The sequence below is a fragment of the Toxotes jaculatrix genome, chromosome 17, assembly GCF_017976425.1.
Source record: "Toxotes jaculatrix isolate fToxJac2 chromosome 17, fToxJac2.pri, whole genome shotgun sequence".
In the NCBI taxonomy this organism is placed as follows: Eukaryota; Metazoa; Chordata; class Actinopteri; family Toxotidae; genus Toxotes; species Toxotes jaculatrix.
Genome location: NC_054410.1, coordinates 22,222,864 through 22,238,059, shown reverse-complemented (window position 1 = coordinate 22,238,059; position 15,196 = coordinate 22,222,864). Strand labels below are relative to the sequence as shown.

The window sequence follows — 15,196 nt, the reverse complement described above, 5'->3', positions numbered from 1 at the left end:
GTGCAGTCCTTTATAATGAACACATCAATCACTTTGACAACAATAAAAGCAGCCAGAGTGTTCACAGTGACTGATAACCTAACTCAAGTTTTAAGGCTGTGCAACCTGAAATGAACTGAAACCACCGGCTGCCTGAGGTTAAGGAAACACATAACACTATGGCATGCTTTGAGAAATGACTGTAATTTGCAATGTACTTGTAAATGAAAAAAAAAAAAAAAAAAAACTAAACACACTATATTGAGGCATTATGATATTATGATATCATCATTGTGGCCAACACTGGCTTTGGCAGCGGTCTGGTCTGGGATTTAACTCACCCTGAACTGGTCTGACTGACTTTTCTTGGCCAGGATGTCAGGCTGGAGGCCGTCCGCTGCCACCAGTCGGTCTCGGAGGTGGGCCAGCTTAGAGCGGATCAAGTCGTAGGTGTCTCCGAAGTCCTTGGTCCTTGAGATTAAGCCCTGAGAGGAAGGAAAAATAAAAGCGTGCCTTTATACAGCCAGCGTAGTGGACTGCATGTTGAAACCAGAGCATGCACAAGGAGTTTGAGCCACTGGCTTTCTAAAGTAAAGCCACTTTGTCACATTTTTTTTTTCCCCACTCTATTTCAAACTTTCGATTTCATTTGATTGCTCTGGCTTTCAGGGTGAAATTACGAACTCGTGTCTGTGTTTTCCTTCTCGCTCTCACTTAATATGACAAAGACAAATTGAATATGTCGGTAAAACTACAGGGGGTTGTGGTATTATTTTTAGAGCCCTACCTGCATCTAGTCTGATGGCCTAAAATTATGCTGTCGTTCATTTGCACAAAACTGACTTCACGCTGTACGCCAGCAACAAAAACAGGTTAGGAAACTGATAATCACAGTCTGAAGTCTGATTTCATTGTTTAAAAAAAAAAAGATGTCTCAGAGGCAAACATTTTCATATCTACAGCAATTCTTCACATCTCTTGCGTGGGGATCAGATTTCACAACATCTCATGATATTTTGGTTTTTGGAGATGGTTACTGCATCAGGCGACAGTGAGTCATTCATTCTTGCTGTGACTTGAGTATGAAGTATGAACAGTGTCTGAACTGCGGCCCATTAAAACAACATGTCACTTCCACTTCCAGATGTTAGCGTTTATGGGGCTGGCCCCCGCCGTCGCAATCCAGCCAACCACATGCTGGTACCTGTAGCCTGCTCTTCCTCTGCAGCAGCTGAGTGTGCAGCAGCTCTCTGTTCTTGATGGCAGCGCTCAGCTCGCCCTGCAGACCGTCTGACCTCTCAGGACCGAACACAGAGTCCAGCAGGTCTCCTTTCACCTGCAGCTGACCGAAACGCTCCTGCAGCTGGACACTGTCCTTCAGCAGACGCTAAACAAAGAGGACAGAAATGGAGGACACAGATAGATAGATAAGCACTACCTATTGTCTGAAACGTTGCACACTAGAGTAAAGGGCCTACGCAAATATTATATAATTGCTAATGCAACTTCATGATAAAATCCACATACTCCCCCCCACACACAATTTTAAGTTCAACTTCAGAAAATCTTTCCATACAGAACTTCATAAAGAATTTGTATTACTCTACTACAGTGCTGCAACAGTGATGCAACTCTTACACAAGCTTTGACTTTGAAAATTCTTTTACTGTAGACTTGAAATTAGAGAGTTATAAATCTGATTTTTTTTTTTTTTTTTTTCAAACAGGACATAAATTTCTGGGCAGCAAAGAGGATGGCAGGTGAGTGATTTTACTGATCTGCCACCCTCCTGCTTTTTCTTCCCCCCCCCCCCTTTTCCTTAGCGACACTTATCCACAGCCAGGCAATGTTTTCAATTCTTGTTATTTTATGTGATAGTTTAACAGTTGGAGACAGGAAACTGGATGGGAAGAAAACTGAGGCTGACATGCAGCAAAGGTGCCTACGAAACGGGTTTCTGAATGCACTTGTTAAAGAGTTCCCACTGTGGCTCTGATGCGACAAAAGGAAGAGTGCGTTGAGGTTTCCACGAACACCGGGGTGAAAACAAATTAAAACAACAGCTTTGCACGGGGGGAATAAAACACATTCTATTATATCTGTGACGGTGACACATTTGTAAAATTCCCTGACGTTAGCGATATTATCACGCTGTTTATCGCACTTGTTTTCTCTGTCTGGTGGATAACTCCCACAGTTTCATGAAATATGGATCTGACAGAGAATCCAAGGTGAACCACTGGCATTCGGTATTCCCTGTAATTTAGAAGGCACTGGAGTGCAGTGGAAAGATATTTGATTTGTATTTAGGATCACAGCTTGAACAGACTCCAGGGCTATTATTTGCTATAGAATGTTTCTGAAGGTTTTCTAAAAGGTTCTCTTTCATCAGGATGCTTGGATTGATTCCAAAGGGAAAAAAAAAAAAATTTCCTTTCATTTAGGCTGGTATAAAAGATGGACACACAACACTTGAGAAGTGGGGCTTGGTCCAGTTTGTGTTGTGAAAGCGAAGCAGAACAATGACAAAAAACATTTTTAATCTGTCTTTAACTCATCTGTACAATTTTACTTCTTCTCTTATTTTATTTTGTTGTTTTTTTTATGTCTTACGTATTGTCTGTTAGGCAGTTCTGTATTCTTGTTCTTGGAACTTAAAGGCTACACTACTGTTAAATAATCTGTTCCTTATGAACCATTAAAGAAGCAATCCTTTTATTTATACAGGATTGTTTGGTAACCGTGGTAACACGTGTACATGTCAGGATGTGAGTGTTAAAACTGTTCTCGTATCAAAGAGGAAGTGATGAGTGTGCCTGAGATCAGCTGGTCGTTTGGCTTAGCTCAAGTTCCTGAGGACTTCTGTGTGTTTACCTCTATGTTCTGGACCAACATGGCGATGTGGGAGAAGTCTGTGACCTCAGCAGAAGCCTCCAGCACCTGAGAGACCATGTGGCTCCACTGAGCGTAGACCAGCAGCGGGTCCTGGAGGATGTTTCTCAGCCCTGACTCTGACTCTGAACACAGTCTGGTCGCTCTGGATTTGACACTGCAACATGAGCAAAAAACAAGAGATTTACAATAGGGAACTTTATAGTGGAGATTTTCCAGAACCCCTGGTTCATATCACTGACGGTGTCCTTGAAAAACTGAAATCAAACTGCAGAAAAAACATCCGGAAGTTTTCAAAAATGTCAAGAAAAACTTTACACACACACACACAGACTCATACTCTCAGATACAGTATCTCTGAAGTATCTTTAATCTTGTACAACTTCAGGTTGAAGTTTTGGGCAGCTGACCTGTGCAAAGCAAAATACAAGCACCTAGCATTCTGCTCTCATGTCCATGTTCAGAAGTTCATATATAGAAATCTAGGTTACAGTGTTTCTAGATGGAAACACATAATCCAGCACACAGACTGTAGTGGCTTTGTTAGGCTGGTTATGTTTATTAATCTGGTTCTCTGTATATTTTTGGTTTTTATTGTGTTTAGAGCGCTGTTGTGCACGTGAATATGATGCAATGATCTGTTTTTTATGTGCTGTGGGGATCTGTCACACCTTTGGTGTGGTTAAGTTGGCAGGAACTTTCAGATCAAAAGATTCACAAGGAAGGAAGGAGGAGAAGGAAGGAAAAACAGCATGAGTGGTTAGGTTGTGTTTCAAACGGCAAGGAAATGCAGAGCTCATGCTACTGTTCTTCAGTTCGGCCATCTTGTTTCTTTGCTATCTAAACTCTACACTATAACCATCATTCAAACATTAAAATGTGCAGCTCAATCAGGAGATGTCTGCTATTTATTTAGCACTGTCTAAATAAATTCTGCCCTTTCCAGGAATCTCAACAAATTATTAGGAAACTATTATCAAATAATGGACCCATTTAATAAAGTGTTAGTGCCATTTGTTAGTACAAAGGGCAAATAGGGTTGGAGCGCACGATTAGGGCGTCAAATCCACAAAATTCACATTGGTGGCATGCCTAATGGTTTGTTGTAGCAGAGCAAAACACGAAGCCGTCTCTTCACTTGTCTTCACGCAACTTTATTTTAGGCTTTTTCAGCCAAAATCCCACTTATATTATCGTTACCTCCCAGCTTAAGGGAACACATGGCTCAAAACAACAAACTCATGTCTGGGTTTTAAAAAAACATCCCAAACTGGAGCACTCCATTAAGCCCCCGCAAATCTCTCTCTCTCTCTCAAAGTAGCACTAAAAGCTCAGAAGGACGACATGGGGAATATTTATTCATTCGGAGTAGTTCATGTTGTTAAAAGACAAAGATGAGCACATTTAACGATGACCTGATTCTCTTCTTATTATTGCTAACAGGTAGAATATTGGGGAAAATCCTGCTATATAAGTATTAAGGAGCAGGTTGGATTACCAACAGGGCAAAGACCAACGGGGGGGGGGGGGGGGGGGGGGGGGCAAAGCCCCAGGTTCATCTGTGGCAGTTTGTTTAATATGCAACACAGAACTAAATGAGAGGATATGGACTTAAGATGGGTCTTGCTTTACCTGACTGTCCGGAGCGTCCTGGGGGTCATAATCCAGTTTTAAGATGATACCGATACCAAGTATATATCCTGTATACAGGACTTTAATACACAGCTGTTTGATGGCCCCGGGGGCCTGCTAGAGTGCTAATGAGGCTCCACAAAAGCTTGACCTTTCTGGTTTATTGAACAGTGGTAGGGTTCCAGTCACACATACCTCTGATGCTCTTTGACAACAGCCAGGACATCGTCAGAAAGGTGCCGGGAGTCCACCGAGAACCTAAAGAGCTCCTTGAGCTGAGCCTTGAGAAGTTCCACTTGGGACTCCTCCCCTGCCAGAGTATTCCTCACACCCTGTAACACACAAATACAAAGAGATTGAACTCAAGCCACAATAGCAGACTTTTTTTTTTTTTTTAACCTCCTTTAGAGACCTGAGTTAAACACTTACTCCGCCTCATTATTTGTGATTCTGAATTGGAGATATGGGGAATTTCTGACACCTATAATATCTCACAATGGGCTGAAAGAACTACAGACGTGTCTGGTGAACATAGTGCTTAGGAAAGAATAATCTCCAGACACACACATCTCCTGCTGTCTATATGTTTTGAGCTTATGATTAATGGTGTTTGTAATGTTTATTCAAGGCTCCCAGTGTCACTATGAGCTTGCCATTTTCATCTGTTGGCAGTTGGTGGTTTTTCTTCTTGTATAATCCTCACGCAACCCACTCGAAACCTATTTTTATCCAGTAAAAATTCGGATATCAGTCAGCCTGGTGAGGATGGTTTGGCTGGGGTGCTGTCGTCTCTCTCCGCTCCTCTGGAGTACCATGCTAGCAGTGGGTGTAACCATCGTGGAGTAATGCCTGACTCCATAACAGGAGCTCTTTCTGTTTATCCCGTTCAGCCAACATCGCATGAATGAAGAGTGATGCCAGACGCTTTCGTTTTTCAGAAAATACCTAAAATATTACAAGAGCTCAAAAAAAAAAGTTTTAAAAAAAGGCTTTTTGAGACTTTGTTACTATAAGCTCCATGTTGTCTGAACTACACGGAGATGCCACAGCCCTTCATCTCTGTGTTTTGTTTTGTTTTTTTTGACATGCAACAGTAGACCTTTCCGGTGGTAGACACAATGACCAGTCATGGAAAGAACAAATGCAAGCACAATAACGTTAATGATGGCTCTGTCTGCCATTTCAAAGCGCCTGTTAATGAGCATGCACCAAACCAAAGCCCTGCATCTGGCACACGCAAGTAGACGGCCGCCGTTACTAATTCGACAACGGAGAAAATGACACAGCGACAGATAATAAACAACAAAGAAAGTTTGCTTTAGGTGTGTCAAGGAAAAAGCACTGCAACACTGTTATTATTAGCAGTAGTGTGGGATACTACCAATTGGAGCGACTAAATGAAATGGAGCCATAAATATTCATATTTATCGTCTGCAGCTGTGATTACCCCTGCTCTGACACATCTGTTAAAAGAGTCCACTGAAAAGCAGATGCTGCAACGGTGTAACTGTAAAAAGTGTTGTCGTATCTGAATGTCTTCATTTATGTTCATTTTCTGTGCAAGATGAGTCTTGACTTGGGTTCTTTTTAGCTATTTCACAATGTGGCTCACATGCAAAACACACTGGAAACCGGATCCTGCAGCCCTGTTGGTGAATCTGCTTTCTCACTTCAGTGGATCCAGTGAATACCTTGGTGAGGTGTATAGTCAGATTATTAGGTCTACCTGGGTGCCTCACACTGTGGCACACACACCGGGTTCATCCACTTCTTTATCTGGCAAGTCTCTGGACTGATGAGCAGTCCAGTCACACACTTTTTGTAGCAGAAAAGTGGGAATCAATGTGACACTGGGCCACTATGGAATTTCACCTTCATATGTTTTATGGACACATTTGCAGCGTGTGACAGGTCAAAGGCAGAATCAGCAGGAGACTGTTCACAGAGACGAGTTCTGCTCCCGTTGGACCTGTGGAGCTGCTTCTGCTGGGTGTGACTGGAATTGCTGAATGATCCGGTGTACTCATCTGTCTGTCATCCGCTGCAACCTATACAGGCTGTCACAGGCCGTCAGGCTGCCAAACAATCTGTTTTCACTTTTTAGTTTCAACTGAAGGACGGACAGTAAACAACTCAGCTTTATCTACACGGCAAATGTGTCGCCGCAGCTGAAATATTTTACGACTCAGAATTCACTTTGCAGGAAATGGAAAGAGATACCAAACAATTATAGAACGTGCTCCACTAACAGCCCTAACCTCAAAGAAAATATTGTATGTGCTCTGATTAAATTTGAGCATTTAATACTAGAAATTCGTCTGGCCAGACGTATAATCTTAATCTATACTTTATACAGGCAAAGTTTACAAAGTTGTCACCTGAAAATAACTTTTTTTTTTTTTTTTTTCCGTGTTCTTCTCGCTGGTTTCGAATCAGTTGGAATGACGTGATATCACCTATCTTTGCACACCAATCACAGTTGAATAAATAATAACTTGTAATATTTTCTTTTTCAAAATTTCTGATTATTGCTTCTTTAGAGATGAATATTTTATGTTTCAGAGACATTACTAAAGATCTAAAACCAAGGTTTTAGGGGCTTTAATGACAGTTTTGGGTGTAGCGGTAAAACACTTCAAATCATGTAAATCAAGTATCATGTAAATGCAAGTCAGGACCCACTGAAGCAGCATATTCTACCACTGATAGAGTTAAAGTCAGACCCCTGATCACCGGCCTGCTGCCTGTGTATGTGGATATAACTGTGGTCAAAAAGGTGTTGGTTCATTTATATAATGGTTTTGGAGAATGTAGTCTGTGGTGCTGCTGAACTGCATTGCATTATGGTGACAGGTATTCCAATTATTTTGTCCAGCCCACTTGAAGTAGTGAGTAGTGAGAGTAGGCTAAACAACAGACACACCTGTTTGGATAACACAACAACAAAAGCAGCAGCACAGACTGCAGCCTCCAAAATGTTCATTCACCTTTTTAAATCAAGTTTCAACAAATGAGACTGCGTTAGTTTCAGCTGGTATTCCTAATAAACTGATTTTCCCACATCCTGACTTCTAATACTGCTGATAAGTTTAGAGGAACCTACCGTGTATTTCCTCCATTGGCCCACCATCTGCTCCTCAGTGTGGTCAGTGCAGTCTCCAGGCTCTCGGGGCCTGGCTCCGGGCTCTAGCTCCTGGCCTAGCTCCTGGCCCAGCCCCTGCAGCAGCACCCTGAGGCGACCAATGTCCTCTCCCAGCCGCTGGCACCTGGCAACGTACTGACTGTGGGAGTCCAGGCTGGAGTGCAGGCCTTCCTCGGCCTCACACAGGCCCTGCCTCAGCCTCTGCCAGCCCAGCCTCAGCTCCTCGGCCTCATCCACCACCACCTCCGCCCCCGCGGGCGAGGTGCTGCCCCTCACGGCCTCGGCCAAACCCTCGATGTCCTGGAGGGTCTTCTCCTCGCCGGCCACGTTGTCGTCCAGAGCCTGGCGCAGGGGGGCGGAAGAAGAAACATCATCTGAGTCAAGGCATGTTACACAGCTGAAAATATTCATTCAAACTCTCCCTCCGCCTTATTCTACCTTCTCCACCGCTGAAAATAACAGACAGGTTTCGAGACGGTGAATGCGGCGACAGCAGTGGCTTTTTTAATTCGGTTTCAGTGAGTCTCACTTGTAAGGCTTTGAGCTTGTTCTCGGCTGTGTCCTCCCTCTCCATCAGATCAGTTAGCTCCTTGGTTTTTGACAGCAGCCAGGACTGGAACTTCTGAACGCAGACTTGGTACGTCTGGTGCTCCTCAGCGATTTTCTGAAGCAGCGACAGGCGCTCCTAGCGCGGGAAGAGACACACACCTTGTGGTAATTTTTAGCATCACACTGTTCACAATGAATACATTATTATTATTTTTTTTTCCTTCCCAGCACACATCACAGAGTTCATATTTGGGTATCTGAGCGAGGAGCTTGAACGTGGATGTGAATTTGTATTCTCCTGTGAGACTTTCGCCGTCTGTTACTTCAATGACACGTTGAAATTTTCGACAACATGAACACAGAGACTACTAAAAAGCCCCGGGTTCACAGGTAGGAGCTGCTTCCAGGGAACATTATACCTTAAAACACAAAATTATTTAAATCACAAACTTTTCGGTTTGGAATCTGAAGCGCAGCTTTGCCGGCGGGCCGGTTTGTTTTCGCGTGAATGGGTGATGTAGGTAAAGACTGACGGGCGCGTGGTTAAATCTGACTGACGTTTGAAAGAGCTGTCTGAAAAGAAAGAGGAAGAGCAGCCTCATTGTGTGGCTCACGGAGGAGAAAAGCAGCCAACGCGTATTTGTTAATGTTGACTAATCCAACACCATCTCTGCTCTAAATGTAAATGATTCCCTGTCTGAAATTCAATGAGCAGTAAACTCCTGTCTTCCCCCCCCCGTGCAATGTCTGTCAGATTAGAGATGCACAGAATAAATATCATCGTGTTTTCTTTTCAAATCCCATTTATATACAGATGCGAGGCTGAGGGGCTTGCTGGAAGAAAAGTGTCATTCAATATCAACTTCTTGTCTATTTTTCAAGCCACAGCTGTTGCAAAGGAAAGTGTTTCTCAAGGCCTGCGCTTCCTGTTTCAATGAAGCTGTTCCTCACTCAAACAAAGGAACTCACTTCTGTCCAAACCTGTGCGAGACCCTGATCACTGACATGCCTGTGCACAAACTACAGAACTGTACATGGCTCCTAACGACTCTAGTTCAAGTTGCATGGTACAGTACACAGTATACAGACACATCATTTTATTAATGGATATGCTGATCAATCAACTAATTGTTTAAATCATTTCTCAAGAAAAATGACATTTGTTCTCTGTGTGTGGATTTAAAGTATCTCTGGGTTCAAGACTGTTGTTTTCAATAAAACAAGTCATTTCAATGTTGTTGATGCCTCTATGATGCTGTGATGGACATTTTTCACAATATTCTCACATGTTAGAAATGAAATAATTTATCAGTTAAATAAATAATCACAGCTCTAATGGTCAAGGGTCTGGTCAATGCACATTTATGTCCCGAGGCACTGATGTGTGTAACATTTTTTTTTTTTTTTTTTTACGATTCAGTTTTTGTTTTCGTCAACCAGGTTGTGCAACCAGTTGTGCTGTTGTGCCTCTCACACACTCCTTGGGACAGTTTGCATACAAGTAAATGAGAATATGTTCGACTACAGGCTGTCGTGACGAGTACAGGAGAGTCAGACCTCACCTCAGCTCTGTCCCTGACATCGTTGTAGGCCTCCTGCAGCCTCTCCTGGGCCTGAGGTTCCACACTGGGGTCCTGGGTTCTGTTGTGCAGCGCTGCTGCCTCGTCCAGCAGCCTCTCCAGCAGCGCAGCTTGGCCGTGGATGTCGCTCACCACCACCCGCTGCTGGTCCACCTGCCACAGCTTCTCCTTCACCCCGAGCTGCAGCTCCACGCCAACATCCAGGCTGCGCTGCTGCCTCGTCAGCCACAGCTCAAACTCTTCGTAAGCCTTCAGGTACTCGCTCCAGTGAAGCCACACCCACTCGATTCGACTGCGTGTGAGGTGATACAATGCAACGAACATTTTGTATCAGCAATTTATGTCTATGTTTCACGCCTGTTCACATGCACAGTTGTAAATAAAAACTGGGTCTTGTTTCCCTACCTACTTATTTAGTTATCTTCTTCCGGAGCAAAGCATATATAATTTAAATGCAATTACAAACCTCCAGCTATTTGTATTGAGAACTCAGACGTCATGCAAACCAGATGAGTCAAACAATGCATGTGAAGGGAGTGGGAGCAGCACCTGTGGCAGTGGATGATGTAGGTGCAGGTCTCCTCCCACTGGCTTTTCAGATCTTTGAGCTTAGCGTGGGTGTGGTTCCTCAGCTCCTCATCTCCACTCTGCAAAAGGTTCTCCGCTGCCACCAGCGCCATGTCCATCTTCACACGGCCTTCGTGCTCCGACTGGTGGATTTTCTGCGCATTCAGAGGGGCACAGGAAGAATCACTTTAGTCCATATATGTATGTATGTTGTGTACCTGTACAATTAAGCATTCAGAAAAAAATAAATGATAACATTACAGGGTAAAATTACTGTAAACTAAAAGATGATTGATGCAGTATCATTAGTGCTAACAAAATAAATAAATGGGTATTTCCCATTAACTCCTTTCATTCTCTGTCCTTTTTCCTTTTTCTTTTTTCGACAATCAGAGCTATTTTATTCTAAATTCTCCTAAGTTTCAATCGTTATGTCTGTATTGTTTGTTGAATCAATGACCCAGTTTCCCTACAGGAGATCAATACAAAGTGTCAATAAAGAGAAGTTATGTTTATGCACGCTTTATTGTGTTGATTTAATTTTTGTCCATCAATCTACATTCAGTAACCTATATGACATATTTTGTAGAAACCCCTTCAGTAGCATTTATAACTTCCAGTCTTGGGTGAGTCTCTGGGCTCTGCAGACTCAGACAACTCGTCCTGAAGCCACTCCAGAGCTGTCTTAGCTGTTAGCTTCAGTGTCATTGTTGTGCCAAAAGGTGACCGTTGGTGACCAGTCTCAGGTCAGTTTGTCTGGCCATCCAACTCTAAAAAGACTCCTGATGGTTACAAACATCTTCCATTTCACAGTTATTGAGGCCACTGTGCTCCTGGGAACAACCAGAGCTTTAGAAATGGTTTTATACTCTTCCCCTGATCTATGTCTTGACACAGTTTTACTATGGAAGTCTATAGAGAGCTCTTCGTACTTCTCAACTTGGGTTTTGTCCCGAGATGCAGTGTGTGGAACTGTGGAACCTTATGCAAAATTTTATTAAAAATTGCAAAATTAGATTGATGAGCAAAAATAGCAGTTTGATCAGTTTAAAATTAGATCAACAACTCACTAAAGTGTGCAAAAGGTGAAGGAGCCTGAATCCTTTCTCAAGCCACCGTGAATATAAGGGCATAACATTATTTAATGTAAAGACGATGTGTCCACTGTGATTTCTTGATTTACTGGTTAGAATGTCACTAAGAACTGCTCACAAACAAGGATCCTCAGATACTGGACCCTGCTCAAAGACCACAAGCTGCAGCTGTCTCCAGCAGTACTCTGGTGACAGAGTACTAAAGTAGTAGCAGGGGGTCGAAGGTGAAGGGTCAAACAGTAACTAAAGTATCTCACCTCTGTCTCCCTGAGTCGGGCCTCCAGGGCATCACGGGGCCCCTGGGTGTTGTCGTTGGCTTTCAGCCTCTCCTGGATGGCCTGCATCCAGGAGAGGGCAGCCTCCAGGCTCTCCATGAACTCCTGCTGCTCCTGCTGTGTCATGATCAGCCCCAGGCCTGTGAAGAAGAACAGCACAAACTGGGAGCATGAGGAAATAGGCTAGCAATGGTTTAAGAAAGAGATTATATTGGTTGCATCGTGGGAAATGTAGGATTCAGTGTTTTTGGAGCTTGCCCCATATACCAGGGACTGTGCTGTTCTTTTCTTTTGCATTTGTGTGCACCTCCTGTATAGTATATATTTCAAACTTAAATAATTCGCCCCTTGCCTTGTTATGTGCATTTTCAAGTACTTGGAAATGCCAAAATTCCAGGAATTCTGTCAACTGCATGAAGGCCTGCATTGTGCAGAAACTCAGGGTGCCCTCGGGAGATGCAGCTGGGGAGGAAAAAACCTTGAGCGAGCACAATTTGACAGAGGTAGAAGAGCGTCTGCAATAAAACGCATGGGAGGGAGGAGTCCTGGCACTGCAGGAGCACAAAGAGGAACCACATCATATCTTAGAGGGAAAATAAAAACTCAGGCGGCATGGGCCATTTTCCTGAGTGACTCATTTCTCCCCACCACAACATTCCTTCGACCCAAAATCTGCTTGTTTTGCCTCAGACTCTTGAAACTTGGAAACATTTAGAACGCCCTGCCCTCAGTGAAAGTTGACAAAAAAAAATCTGAAACCTTTCTTTGCATGTAAAAAATTCTAATTCTCATGCTGGCACTTTGGGTAAATAGAGTTTGCTGCACTTTTTTTGCCCCCTTTAACAAATTTGTTTCCATAGTTAATAGAATTTTTTCATTCGACAATTAAATGTACTAGCAGACTAGCAAGAAATCTTTCCTTCAAACTTATGACTCAGATTGATGTGTCTCAAACTGGTGTGTGTGTGTGTGTGTGTGTGTGTGTGTGTTCACTACCAGGTTCATTCCCAGTACACAATGCACACTTACCAACACTGAACAAGCTTAGGACCATATAAATATACCAGGGTTAACTCAGCAGCTAATCTGCTCGTGTATCTTCAAAACTTGTATTTCCTTTCCTGACATTATACCACTTTAGCAGTAACAAACTCACAACGCACGCGTTATGTTTTTAATTATTATTCTTTGTCTGTTTTTTGGTGATAGTGTAGTAACCGCCGTAGAGCGTGCGCTGTATGGAGACAGTGAAGCCCCTCCTTCTTCAGTTTGACAGCTCGTGCTGTAAACTCGAATTAACGTTAACTTTAATCCATTTCACTCACACGTGCCACTTTACGGCGGTAACACGGGGTCTTTTTCCTTGCCTGCCATGCAAACTGCGGTAATCTTGCTCGTTTTTGATTCAAAGACGCTTATAAATATTGACAGTCTAACTTGTAGGTAAGAGTTTAGTCTGGTATTTTCGAGCTATACGCTAAGCTAATTTAGATGTGAGAATTCAGCGTTAGGACCCCACAGGTTTACGGTAATATGCCTGACCACAAAAGACAGAAAACCCAAACAGACCTACGCAGCTCATTATAGTACAGTAATCTAATGTAGAGCTGGTGTAAGCACAGGAGCCCACAGGGAGTTATCCTTGTTTGTAGGTAGACGTAGGCCTATTATCATTAAGCTAGCTGAGCAACGGTGCAGATTTACTGCTCAAGTTCGGCTTTATATGAATAAAACTACTTACAGCTTTGTGTTCATCAGGTGAGATGAGCCGCTCGTACGAACGCTGTCCTGCTGTGTTGTGTACAGTAAAGTTATGGCAGGCAGGAAGTAGAGCCGAGGCCGCCAGGGGATGGAGTCAACACACAGCCTGTCATGCTGCCTTCAAGGACGCTTTGTAAACTACAACACGGCCAGTTTACGGGGAAACTGCAAGTTAGAGACTAAGTACAATATAGCGCGTTTATATATAACTATAATAATAATAATAAACTTAGAAGTGATGCATTTCATGACTTCCTTAATTGATGAAACCAAGGTGCTCAGGCTAGTGTAGTTGTAGAATTTTACAAAAAAGTATATTTGCATACATTTTTAGAATAAACAAAATGTGCTAAAAATGATCAAATTTGAAAAAAGGAGAAGACTTCTGGCCTTCACTGGCATTAGTGGTATTTTCCACTACTGATTTTATATATTTTACTACAAACTATTTCATTGATGATCCATAACTCAGTAGAAGCGATTCATATTTTTCATGTCAGTCACATCATTTACTCTGGATTAAGGGATTTACTGCCCTAAAATAACTTCCCTTAAAGGCAAAATGTTTTACTAAAGCTTCCTCCCAAAAATAAACTGCCAAACAACAGTAATAAGAATGTGTAAAAACAGATTTTGTTTTTCAACATGAAAAAAAAAAGATTCCCAGCATTCCATGGGCTTGAAACAGAAATTTTCTTACTTTACTGTGTAGATTTTTGCTATAAAGTGAAAATAAAGGAAAATAAAGATGTTTCAGTTATATGTGAACACATTTACTCATGAGATGGCAGGAAAGAGCTCCCAAAACATACATAAGGAAAAAATGCAAACCTCAAACAAGAGAGTGCCTCTTGCTCTGAGACTGAATTTCAGTTTTTCTGACAGCACCTGAACTCATCAGGAGACCAGATTGAACCAGAAGAAGGAACAAATCTAGAGCAGCTGCTGAACCAGAGCCTCACATGTCTCTAATTCAAACTGCTGGACGCGTCCCAGAAGTTTGTTCCTATTGGTAGAATGAATTCCCACCCAGTTTCCATTCAGACCTTCAGTACAGTAAGCACTTCACTTCATACCAAGAAACTTTAAACAATTGAATCACCGTAGAAAACGTGCTACTACAATGGATAATGTTGGATGACATATCAAGTAGTAGTACCTGGCAGCATTGTATTAAATTATATTAAACCTACAGTAGCTGCAAATTGCATCACACATACAAATATTTGGCTGCAAACCAAAAATGAACTGTCGGTTACAGTCTGAACTACAATACACCCACAGAGCCTAGGGACAAATGGCCTATATATTCATTTAGTTTGGAGGACTTATTACGCAAACGCAGTACACAGATACAGAAACTAACTTTTTTTTTTTTTTTTGCTTAACAATGGTAGTTTGCTTGGATCTCCCATAGGTGTTCAGTTGGGTTGAGATCTAGAGACTGTGAAGGCCATTAGGCCGATAGATTGATGAAGCCTTGTTCATGCATTTAGGCTTTCAAACTAACCGTGCCACTAGGCCGACTATTGTAATGCTATCTGTGTTCATGCCATCTACTAAACTAATACTAAACTACTGTAAAACAGGTGATAGGCATTTAAAAAAAAGGGAAGTGAAATTGGACATAATTTCAGGCCTCTTGAGGGCCATCCCTATTTCGGGCCCTTTGGTAGCTTGAGTGAGATGGTTCTTTCATCCAAGGTTTTTGTGAGTGAATTATTC

The 15,196-nt window shown here is 42.5% G+C and overlaps 1 protein-coding gene across 2 annotated transcripts in view; it reads right to left on the bottom strand.

Annotated features, from left to right (window-relative positions):
• The window catches only part of syne3 (spectrin repeat containing, nuclear envelope family member 3), a 28,349-nt gene extending 14,779 nt beyond the window's left edge, over positions 1-13,570 (bottom strand). For both annotated transcript variants that reach the window (XM_041060281.1, XM_041060282.1), the window contains exons 1-10: positions 13,452-13,570; positions 11,693-11,850; positions 10,324-10,496; positions 9,757-10,066; positions 8,175-8,330; positions 7,607-7,987; positions 4,699-4,835; positions 2,854-3,028; positions 1,184-1,366; positions 321-464 (exon numbers count right to left, since the gene is read on the bottom strand). In XM_041060281.1, the coding sequence (XP_040916215.1) occupies positions 321-464; positions 1,184-1,366; positions 2,854-3,028; positions 4,699-4,835; positions 7,607-7,987; positions 8,175-8,330; positions 9,757-10,066; positions 10,324-10,496; positions 11,693-11,836 (1,803 nt within the window). In that variant the 5' untranslated portion in view covers positions 11,837-11,850; positions 13,452-13,570. The remainder of the gene's footprint in view (positions 1-320; positions 465-1,183; positions 1,367-2,853; positions 3,029-4,698; positions 4,836-7,606; positions 7,988-8,174; positions 8,331-9,756; positions 10,067-10,323; positions 10,497-11,692; positions 11,851-13,451) is intronic.
• Between the last annotated feature and the right edge of the window lie 1,626 nt (positions 13,571-15,196).